We start from the raw sequence: 12,113 nt of genomic DNA on the forward strand, positions 1-12,113 counted from the left end.
GAGGGCGCGATGACGCGATTAGTGTGCGCGCCGCCCTCTGCCTGAACAGTCAGTGCGGAGGATGGAAGACAGAGCGCGTGGAAGGTGACTATCGCTGGTGCCGGGGGCCTGAGCGAAGAGAGGTGAGTATGTGATTTTTTTTTTTAATTTTAATCGCAGCAACAGCAAATGGGGCAAATGTATGGAGCATCGTATGGGGCCACAATGTGTGGAGCATCTTATGGGGAATAATGTTTTGAGCATCTTTTGGAGCCATAATGTATGGAGCATCTTATTGGGCCATCAACCTTTAAGCAGCATTGTATGGGGCAAATGTTTCTATGGAGCATCTTATGGGACCATTATTAACCTTTGTGCAGCATCATATGGGGCATATTTTAATATGGAGCATTATATGGGCCGGGGCTTATTTTGTATGGAGCATCTTATAGGTCCCATCATGAGCTGTATTGAGCATTATATGGGGCTCCTGATTCAATATGAATATTCAAAAACACTTAACCTACAGATGTCTCAATTAATTTTATTTTTATTGGTATCTATTTTTATTTTGACATTTACCGGTAGCTGCTGCTTTTTCCACCCTAGGCTTATACTGGAGTCAATAAGTTTTCCCAGTTATTTGTAGCAAAATTAGGGGGGTCGGCTTATACTCGGGTCGGCTTATACTCGAGTATATACGGTAACAAGTAACATTTACCACATGTCTACTTTACACCAGCACAATTTTGGAACTAAATTTTTTTTGTTTGTTAGGGAGTTGTAAGGTTTAAAGTCTGACCAGCAATTTCTCATTTTTACAACACTTTTTTTTTTTTTTTCGGTGTGGGGGGGGGGAGGTGTTTAGGGACCACATCACATTTGATGTCACTCCGGGGGGTCTATATGATAGAAAATACCCAAGTGTGACACCATTCTAAAAACTGCACCCCTCAAGGTGCTCAAAATCACATTCAAGAAGTTTATTAACCCTTCAGGTGTTTCACAGGAATTTTTGGAATGGTTTAAAAAAAAAAAATGAACATTTAACTTTTTTTAACAAATTTACTTCAGATCCAATTTGTTATATTTTACCAAGGGTAACAGGTGAAATTGGACCCCAAAAGTTGTTGTCCAATTTGTCCTGAGTACACTGATACCCCATATGTGGGGGGGAACCACCGTTTGGGCGCATGGCAGAGCTCAGAAAGGAAGGAGCACCTTTTTGTAATGCAGACTTTGATGGAATAGGTCTGCGGTGTGTCGCGTTTCGTTTGCAGAGCCCCTGATGTGCCTAAACAGTAGAAATCCCCCACAAGTGACCCCATATTGGAAACTAGACGCCCCAAGGAACTTAACTAGATGTGTTGTGAGAACTTTGAACCCCCAAGTGTTTCACTACCGTTTATAACGCAGAGCCGTGAAAATAAATCATTTTTTCCCACAAAAATTATTTTTTTTTTTAGCCCCCAAATTTTTATTTTCGCAAGGGTAACAAGAGAAATTGGACCCCAAAAGTTGTTGTCCAATTTGTCCTGAGTACGCCGATACCCCATATGTTGGGGTAAACCCCTGTTTGGGTGTATGGCAGAGCTCGTAAGGGAAGGAGCACCGTTTTACTTTTTCAACGCAGAATTGGCTGGAATTGAGATCGGACGCCATGTCGCGTTTGGAGACCCCCTGATGTGCCTAAACAGTGGAAACCCCCAAATCTAACTGCAACCCTAACCCAAACACACCCCCTAACCCTAATCCCAACCACACCCCTAACTCGAACACAACCCTAGTCCCAACCACACTCCTAACCTGAACATGCCACTAACCCTAATCCCAACCATAAATGTAATCCTAACCCTAACTTTAGCCCTAACGGGAAAATAGAAATAAATTTTTTATATTTTTTTATTATTTTTCCATAACTAAGGCTACTTTCACACTAGCGTTAACTGCATTCCGTCACAATGCGTCGTTTTGCCGAAAAAACGCATCCTGCAAAAGTGTTTGCAGGATGCGTTTTTTCACCATTGATTAACATGAAGCGACGCATTGTGACGGATTGCCACACGTCGCACCCGTCGTGCGACGGATGCGTCGTGCAGTGGCGGACCGTCGGGAGCAAAACCCGGCTACATGTAACGTTTTTTGCTCACGACGGTCCGCTCCGCCCCCACCTCCCCGCACTTCCCCGCACCTCACAATGGGGCAGCGGATGCGCTGGAAAAATGCATCCGCTGCCCCTGTTGTGCGGCGGAGAAAACGCTAGCGTTGGGAACGTCGGCCCGACGCACCGCGACGGGCCGAGCCCGACGCTAGTGTGAAAGTAGCCTAAGGCGGTGTTAAAGGGGGGTTTGATTTACTATTTATAGTGGGGGTTTTTTAGCAAATTTTTATGATTGGCAGCTGTCACACACTGAAAGACGCTTTTTATTGCAAAAAATAGTTTTTGCGTTACCACATTTTGAGAGCTATAATTTTTCCATATTTTGGTCCAGAGTCATGTGAGGTCTTGTTTTTTGCGGGACGAGTTGACGTTTTTATTGGTAACATTTTTGGGCACATGACGTTTTTTGATCGCTTTTTATTCCAATTTTTGATAGGCAGAATGAACAAAAACCAGCAATTCATTAATTTCTTTTGGGGGGAGGTGTTTTATACCGTTCCGCGTTTGGTAAAATTGATAAAGCCGTTTTATTCTTCGGGTCAGTACGATTACAGCGATACCTCATTTAAGTCATATATATATTTTTTTTTAATGTTTTGGCGCTTTTATACAATTAAAACTATTTTATAGAAATAATAATAATTTTTGTATCGCTTTATTCTGAGGGCTATAGCTTTTTTTATTTTTTTACTGATGATGCTGTATGGTGGTTTGTTTTTTGCGGGACAAGATGACGTTTTCAGCGGTACCATGGTTATTTATATCCGTCTTTTTGATCGCGTGTTATTCCACTTTTTGGTCGTTGGTATGATGATAAAGCATTGTTTTTTTTTGTTTTTTTTTCTTTTTACGGTGTTCATTGAAGAGGTTAACTAGTGGGTCAGTTATAGGTCGGGTCGTTACGGATACGGCGATACTAAATGTGTACTTTTATTGTTGGTTATTTTGTTTTTTTTATAGAGAAATGAATTTATTGGAACAATATTTTATTTATTTGCACGTTTAATAAAAAAAAAAATAGATATATAGATTTGCATCAGATGTGTTTTATTCTGCTGCTTTTTTTTTTTTTTTTAATTTGGCCTTATTGTGGATGCCTTGAGATAATACCTGGCTGGCTGTCTACTGCCTCTTAGGACTATGTACTAATATAGAATTTTGCATCAAATTATGAAGTGTAGCAAGGAAAACAGCTTACAAATGGAGGGCTGACACTAGCCGGTCATAACAGCTCAGGATCCAGGGGTAGAGGACGCGGCATCCACCGTCTTAAGGTCTGGGCACCTATTTTCATGCACCTCCACCTTGGGCTGTGCTGATCATTTACGCTACTGCACCATTTTGAAGTAGACACGATCTAGTGATCGCCCGTTATAACATTTTATTGCAGTGTAGCAGCGACCAAAAAAAGTAATTCTGCCGTTTTGACATTTTTTCTTATTTTTATTGTTTTATTTTGAATGGTGCAAAAGGGGCGTGATTTGAACTTTTATATTTTTTTAATTGTTTTATATTTTTAAAACTTTTTTTTTACCTTTTGCATGCTTCAATAGTCTCTGATTTCAATAGAAGTGGCAAAATAATGTAGGGACTGCTCCTAATAAGTGACACATCGCTGAAATCCGTGTCTGTGTGCTGTTGTTTCAATACAATGAGTGTGTTTTATCAGCATCAGGAGATTATTACTGACAGATTAGCTCCTGTGTGCCAAGTGGTCCATCTCCACCACCACCACTGATTAGCAGCTTACTGTCTCTATACAATTTACCCAAAAGCTATGTTGTGTACGGGATTAGCTTTCTCCACTCTGTTTCATGCTACATCTAAAAACTCCTATTGTTGAATAGCTGCATCACTTGTGCTGTATTGTTGGAATCAGGGTCTCTTTCCCTACATTATGCTGCTCTCGGATGAGTTCGCAAAACCCTAGTGACAGATTCCCTTTATCCAGTTTATAATGTAGTGGTATTTGTGATCTGACATCACAGTACTGTATTTTGCCTAGTGCAGAAGCTACACTTTCAGGATTGCCAATCATTTGAGCATGCTTTTTGCAGATGTTGTGACTGTAAGGAATGCTGGGTGATCTCCGCTCTGAGGTCTGAAGAATTGTTAATGCAGTTCTGGGCTGTAAGACGGGCTGTAAGCCATGCGGTTCTTCCAAAGTGGAGGGGTTCTTGGAACCTGTCAGGTGAACGTGTGTTTGAGACCGTTTACCTTTTAAATGAGAAGCCATGTGCCCCAGAAAAGGGCCCTCTATATAGAGGTTTCCATTTAGGAGCATTTCCGATTTAGGAGTTCATGAGTTGGTAATGCCCGTGTGTACGATTATTGTCAAATCTTGGTGTCCTATAACAGGGGCTGATTAGTAATTTTCAATTTGTAGACTAGCTGGGCACCAAGCCAAAGGATTTCAAACACTACAGTGGTGGCTTTAGTAAAAGAAATACATATGGTGGAAGGAAAGTGACCTAATCTTACACACCTCTGCTCTTGATGTCATTTCTTTAACTCTTTTATAAAGTGCCATTAATTCCACAGCACTTTGCTGACATCATCACTGTCCCCATTGGGGCTCACAATCTTAATTCCCTATCAGTATGTCTTTGGAGAATGGGAAGAAACCAAAGTACCTGGAGAGAACCCCCACAGTGATAGAGAGAACATACAAACTTCTTGCAGATGGTGTCCTTGGGGGGGATTTGAACTCTGGACCCAAGCGCTGTAAGCCACCGTGCTGCCCACTAAATGGTTCATGTGTAAATAAATACCGTACATATAACTGCTAGGAATATGTCAAACTTGCACATGTCTGCAGGCCTAGAGGGGGAAAGCCTGTTAACACTGTGGATAGTAGTACGTGTCTGATAATGATGTGCCAGCCACGTCATGACCAGATCTTTGCTTTAGAACTGGATGTGATATAGGATGGGGCATGAAAACGATCCTATACCGATCAGTTGTAGGAGAGTCCCTTTTAATACATTGTGGAGACGCGTTTGGATTGTGAAAACTTTGCAACAGCTCTCACTTGTGTTTGTGTCTCTCGTAGCCACTGCCTGATCATCCAGACCCTGAGGGGTGCAGCAGTCCGTACCATTTTGTGACAGGTAAATGAATGTTTGTGACTGTGCAGTGGGCATTCCTTGCATTTGCCACTTTCCATGAATGATTGTACTATCACAGTGGGCAGATGTTTGCATGTGCTCCCCTGAAAAAATGGCTGATCTAATTACTGGGCCTCTAAATGGAAAGATTATTTTGGACTGTATGTAAATATCCCACAAGGTGCAGGCTGCACTCCCCTCACACTGCGTAATATTGGAGATGGGGGGCAAATCCCACTGGAGCTGATCTCCACTGTCCAGGCACTGTATACCGTATGTTTCCAGCACCTTTTTATTTAAACTTTCTTAGTTTTCTTTATCCACGGTTCTCACATTTAGATAGCATACACTTGAGAGCAGTGATATTTTGGGTACTTGACCCTTCATTAGGTAACTTAACGTTATGAGGAATCCAAGGTTAAGGGTTGGGTTTCCCAACTGCAGACCATCCGGTTGGTGTTACCGTTCTGTCAGCCGACACAACGCCAAACTTTTTTTTTTTTTTTTCCCGACTGTCCAATGACTGGTAAAGGGTCAGTTTCCTAAAACGTCACAGTAGTCAAGTGTATGTCATCTAAATGTGGAGGGAACCTGAGGTATGAAAAATCATTGAGAAAACTGAGTGTTTGAAGCACATTAGTGCTAATTAGTGTGCAGTTCCTTTTTGAAAAGTATTGAGTTTTGAATGTCAAGTATGACTTCTAGTCTTTTTTTACATTAGTAAATAGAATCCAAAAATAATAGGGCAAAAATCCTATTAATTGCCATTCCAGGTTATATCAGTCTGCATGTATGTATCCTGATGCACAACGCACCCTTCAGTGTTCCTGTTGATTTTGTGTGTGCCATTTTGCAGCTTTTACTTTAGTGTATGTATGGACATATAATCATATAGATGTGAATTTATGCTATGTGTGACAGAAGGTAGTTACTGTCTGATATGTGGCCATTTCTGAAGCGTTTCATATTAAGTTAGTTATAAATATCAGTGATGCTTTAAACGGAATCTGCCGTGTAATCTGAGGGCAGTATTGCTGCAGTTTTGTTAAAATAACTGTCTCCTATGCTGCAGATCTAGCAGTTCTCTGAATGTTGAGCTCCGTATTGCATGTCCACCCAACTGATTGACAACTTTCTGTGTACACCGTGCATAGGCAGAAAGCCGCAAATCAGTGATGGGAGTGGAGTTATACAGAGTCCATGAATATGGAGAACTGTCTGGCACCAGGTTTACTAGTCCTCTAGTGATGGTCTCCTGCTTGATAACATATGCAAATTGCCTCTTCTGAGAAAGAGGACTTGACTCTATAGCGCCACCTGTTGGAAGTAGCGATCCTACAAGTCACAATCAACCCTTTAACGAGTCGTGCAATATGACTTAGGATAAAAGCCAAATCAGTATCTCAATTGCTGATAACATAGGGATTTTTAGCAAAACTGCAACAGGCAGCTAAGTAAGGCTAGGTTCACATTGCGTTAATGTGTGCACGCTAACGGACAGCGTTGCACGGCGAAAATGTCGCAATTAACGCCGTGCAACGGGTCCGTTAGCACACCCATTGACAGCAATGTGAAGTTTCCCTCTAGCACATCGCAAGCGCGTGCCTTTTTCGGCTCGCGCTAGCGATGTGCCGTTCTTCTGTGGCGCGCCTCGGACGCTGCTTGCAGCGTCCGCGGCGCGCCTGAGGTCCGTTCCCCGCTCTCGCAGATCGGGGATCTGCGAGAGCGGGGACGTTAACGCGACCCCTAGCGCGGCCCCTAAATAAACATTGCGTTAGCGCAATCCGCTAGCGCTAAACGGATTTCCCTAACGCAATGTGAACCTAGCCTAAGTGCTAGAATCTGGGTCTCTGCCTCTACACAATATTCTGCTCTCAGATAAGGTGTCAAAAAACCTGGCAACAGATTTTGCCCTTTAAAAGCTGATTCGATCATGACCGTACACTTGCATACATTTTCCATATACTGCAGTGTTATAAAAACAGACCTGTTTTTAATTCTCCTCTTTTTTTTTTTTCTCAAAAAATAAATAAAAATAAATAAATAAAACCTCGGTTTTCCTGTGTGGAGGAATGAGCATTAATCAAACTGTTACCTTTTGCAGGGAATGAGGGTTTGCTTGTCTCTTTTCCCCACATGTTGTGATGATATTTGCATTTATTTAACTTTTTGCTACATTTCTACAGAACTATGCAGTTTAGCAAAAAATAAGCTGCACCCCCCCCTTCAAAGTGTATAATTAGTATTGCATATATCTGCTATACGAGAGACTTCCTCTCCGTACTAAAGACTGGGAAGAGGATGGGCCAATAAAGATTGGTTGCCAAGATGTAGGAAGTTAAAAAAAAAAAAAAAGTTAAAAGTACTTAAAGGTGGTTGTCAAGGACTTGGCTATTGATGACCCATCTCAAGAATAGGTCATCAATTTCAGATCGCTGGAGTCTAGCCCCTCAGCAGTTTGAAGCTCCCACGAAAGCTGGATGTACACATTTAAAACCTACAGAAAAAGGCAATAATAAATGCTAGAAATAAATTTCATGGCACCAAAGCAGAGATGATTTAGTGAATCCTACATTGAGCAGGGGGTTGGACACGATGACCCTGGAGGTCCCTTCCAATTCTAACATTCTGTGATTCAAACCGATACCATTTAACCTGTACTCGGTAATAAACACAACAGGTAACATATATACACGACTCCTATTTGATGTGATGTCATGTGTCGTGCCACAACATTGACGTTGCACCAATAAAAAGGAATGTTGTGGATGCCAGAAGGTAGGAGTCTCTCCTCAGGACTACTATCCAGCAACCAGTCAGTAGTGACCTGGCCACTGGACTGGATACTGCAAATCCGTTTGCACCAACTCGATCAGTAGTACATTATACCAACCCAGCTTATAGTTTAAACCTCAGAAATGGCATGGGATAAATATATATTGATGATATGTATGAACCAAATCCATCCAATGGATAAAAAATATATGTATCTGGTAGCATATGTCGAATGCAACCAACAGTGTGTGCTGTTAGTATAGAAAAAGCATGGTGCTTGGTAACTAAGGACAGGACTTGGGGACAAGCTGTAAGGCTGGATAGTCAAGAGGCCCAAGGTCAAAAACCAAGATGATGCTTCATAGAGGGGGTGAGATAAAGGTGTAGTCGGGAAACAGTCCGAGGTCAGAATTCCAAGAAGGTCGCAGATCACGACAAAAGGGCCAAGCAATGGTCAAGACAAATTCAAGGTCAAGCAGCAAAGATCAGAATACCAGACAGCTCGCAGAGCAAACACACACCTCTTCAGCAAAGCCACAATTGACAATGACCTAACATTACAAGCCAGATAAATAGCCTTGGAATTTTCTACAAAGGAAAACACCTGGAGGAAACCCGAACACTGCACTGACAGCCTGACATGACCCTGCTAGTCATAGGGTGCCTGAGATGTCGCTCACAGCATCCCTAGGACACCACAAGTGGCGGAATCATGACATCCAGAACATTACTGACCTAGGTTAGTTGTGTCATTAGGAAGTACTCCTGCCGCCCATACTTAGATGCAGATTAGAGCCCATATTGGAAGGGCTTTGTTCGATATACAAATCTCTTATCCCTTATTGGATGAGTTTGATATTATTATTATTATTCATAAATCTTCTGACAACATGTACGAACTAATTTGCTGTAGGATAGATGGAGATCTATATATGTATATATTTTTCCCATTGATGGTCATACATTTTCATATCACATTTCCATTGTTTTGTTTTTTTTTCACTTCGCGTCTTTTGTATGTCTTTAAATGTCTTTGTAACCATTCATATAGATAGAACAATTTATCTATTTTACCAGTGTAATTACTTAGTAAGGATATGTGCACAAGCTATGTATTTGCTGCAGACATTGTGTGCAGACACCCAGCTTCCCTGCGTAACCGGACATGTGGTGCGTCTTTCCAGACTGCTGCATGTCTAATTATCTTGCGAAAAATCTTCGTCTCTGCAAGATAAATAACCCAGTCTATGAATACGATGTGGTGATTCCGGATGTGTTCAATGAACACCTCCGCAAACGGGGCGGAGCGGGGTATCTGCTGTGTCCAAAGTGCAGGGAATCCTGACCGTGGAAACATACCCTTAGGATGGGTGAAAACCGCTGCTAGAACTGACATGCTTCAGGTTTTCAATAAGTCCGGGTTCACATTGCTTTAACAGCAGCCCGTTCAACACATGCGTTAACAGCAGCCCGTTAACGTAAGTGCCAACATTCCATCGCACTAGCGCAGATAGAGCATCTGCTAGCTCTATCTGCGCTAGCAGTGACGGACCCGGAAGCACTGCAGCCCGCATCTCAGGGTCCGTCACTCAATGACGACACATCGCTAGCACACGCCCGTTGTGGGCGTGCGCTAGTGATGCGTCCGACATAGCAATTAATGGCGGCGTTAACACTACGTTACGCCGCGCTATGCCGCGGTGTAATGTAGTCGGTCTAACGGACGCCAGCAACGCAATGTGAACCCGGCCTAATGGGCAACATGTGCGTGAGGTTTCAGAAATCTCATTCACTTTGCTGAGACAGTAAAATGCTGCATCTTTCGCAGCAAAAAAACTGACGTGTGAACATGCCCTAATTGCAGTGTTCCTCAACTCCAGTCCTCAAGAGCCATCAACAGGTCATGTTTTCAGGTTTTCCCTAGTATGGCCCAGGTGATGGAATTATTGCCTGTGCAGATGATGCAATTATCTCACCTATGCAATTATCACCTAAGGAAATCCTGAAAACGTGACCTGTTGGTGGCTCTTGAGGACTGGCGTTGGGGAACACTGCCCAAATGGTAAATTGTGCTCATGCAAATGGATGCCCATGTTCAGGGCTGGAACTGCACAGCTCCATACACTGTAAGGGCTGGTTTTTTGAGAGCTTCCATTCATCTGTCATTGAACTTGGTCAGCTGAGTTCAAGTACCTGAGAATAGCCACTAGTCAGGAGAGCGGTGCACAGATGCTGTACCTGAGAAGGCTATGACAGTGTACACAGCTGTCCTGTCCCAGACCTCCACAATATAAACATCCCTATTCCTTAACAGCTGATGGATGAGACTACCAGGTGTCAGATCCCCATTGATCTGGTATTGATGACCTGGACAACTGTTATAATCTAATGCTTTCCTGCACCTTGTTGGAGGTACTGTAACAGGGTGCTGGTTCATTTCAAATATACTAGGTTATTCTTGTCTGTACTTTAAAAGTTGACTAGCCATAGCAAAATAAAACTTTTCATGAGCTTAAGTGTCTACTGATAGAAAAAATATTCACGTTGGCTGTCACTGCTTTCTTTTTAATTGGAAATGTCAGGTGTTTAACTAGAAAGGGTGCAAAGGTATCATTATCACCTGGACCTGGTGCCTTTTGCATTGGGGATGAGGAGCTTGAAGTTTCCGTTTTATAGTACGTTATTAGCCATAAGGCCCAGACTTGCTCTTTGGTCTCCTGACGTGAACTTACTCTTAAGGTCAGGAGACCCTTCATGAGTTCAAGCATTGCAGTTGGATTGTAAAATGCGTCTGTCTGAACTCCGCCTTATTCCTCTGGTCTTTGTGCTCTTGTTCTTGATTGACAGCTCCAGTGGTCTTCTGTTTCATATCTCATCCTATCCAGCAGGAGTCTCCTGGAGCTGTAAGGGTATGTGCACATGTTCAGGATTTTTCATGATAGGATGCATATGTATGTATTTTTATCATTTAGAATGCATTCTGCAATTTTTGTGCACAGGGTGCGTTTTTTTTCCGCAAAAAAAAGCAGCATATTCATTAATTTTGCGTTTTTTTCGCGTTTTTCCTGCTATTTTAATGCATTGTGAAAAAAACGCAAAAAAAAAGCTTAAACGCATCAAAACCGCGAAAAAAACGCATGCGGATTTCTGGCAGAAATGTCCGGTTTTTGTCAGGAAATGTCTGCAAGAACTCCTGAACACGTGCACATACCCTAAATCAAGAGCAGGTGGATGGGCTGTGAAAGATACGCACCCAAGAATAAAATGGGCGGACTTTAACTTCCAAGGGTATGTTTCCACGTTAAGGATTTGGCCAGGATTTTATGCAGGTAACCAATGGAACTGTGTGACCATGTACAATAAAGCATCAAAGATAGATAATACAAGTGTATAGAAAAAAGTAAGTAAAGGTATAGTTACCAAAAGAATGCTCCTGGGGACCCACCACACCCGACGCGCATTTCGCAATGAAATGCTTCGTCCAGGGGTGGATATATTTAGGTGTTTAAATTGGGTACACCAGTTAAATGCAGGATGTGCTGTAAAAAAAAATTTCACAATTTGGGAAAGCTATGAAATGTCCTATAAATGTTTGTTCTGTTCCTAATCTAATGATCTTTGCTTTTAATTGAGATGAATCTGTGCTGCACTTTATGTACGTGCTCAGTAGTGACCAGTGTTGTGGAGTCTGAGTCAGGGTGTTATGGAAATTTGGTTTGGATAAATTTATCCCTGTGTGTGCTGCGGCCATTCCCAATAAGACTGAGTATTTTGAGCGCTCAAGGAATGAGACTGCACACCATTGTGTCAATAACATTCCATCAATACTGATGATTTATTGTACATACATAGTTTTATAATTGCATATAGAAAGGAGTGGTTAGGGGTGGTTAGTTAATTACCATATTGTCTAGCTCCTCTGTTATTGGTTATCTAAATATATATGGAATATTGTGATTAATTCACATGAATGCTGATTAAGCAACTAAAATGTAGCTCTGCATCTAGGACAAAGTTGAGACATCTGATCAGCACTTAATACATCTGGCGTTGTTCCACTTTTGCCTGGAAAACCCCCATACAGTCTGTCT

The 12,113-nt window shown here is 42.1% G+C and overlaps 1 protein-coding gene across 4 annotated transcripts in view; it reads left to right on the top strand.

Annotated features, from left to right (window-relative positions):
- The window catches only part of FAM53C (family with sequence similarity 53 member C), a 41,137-nt gene that overhangs the window by 12,910 nt on the left and 16,114 nt on the right, over positions 1-12,113 (top strand). For 3 of the 4 annotated variants that reach the window (XM_077265552.1, XM_077265554.1, XM_077265551.1), the window contains exon 3: positions 5,193-5,250. The exons of the other annotated variant lie outside the window; for it this stretch is intronic. In XM_077265552.1, the coding sequence (XP_077121667.1) occupies positions 5,193-5,250 (58 nt within the window). The remainder of the gene's footprint in view (positions 1-5,192; positions 5,251-12,113) is intronic. 4 annotated transcript variants of the gene reach the window in all.

The sequence above is a fragment of the Ranitomeya variabilis genome, chromosome 5 (genome assembly GCF_051348905.1).
Source record: "Ranitomeya variabilis isolate aRanVar5 chromosome 5, aRanVar5.hap1, whole genome shotgun sequence".
NCBI lineage: Eukaryota > Metazoa > Chordata > Amphibia > Anura > Dendrobatidae > Ranitomeya > Ranitomeya variabilis.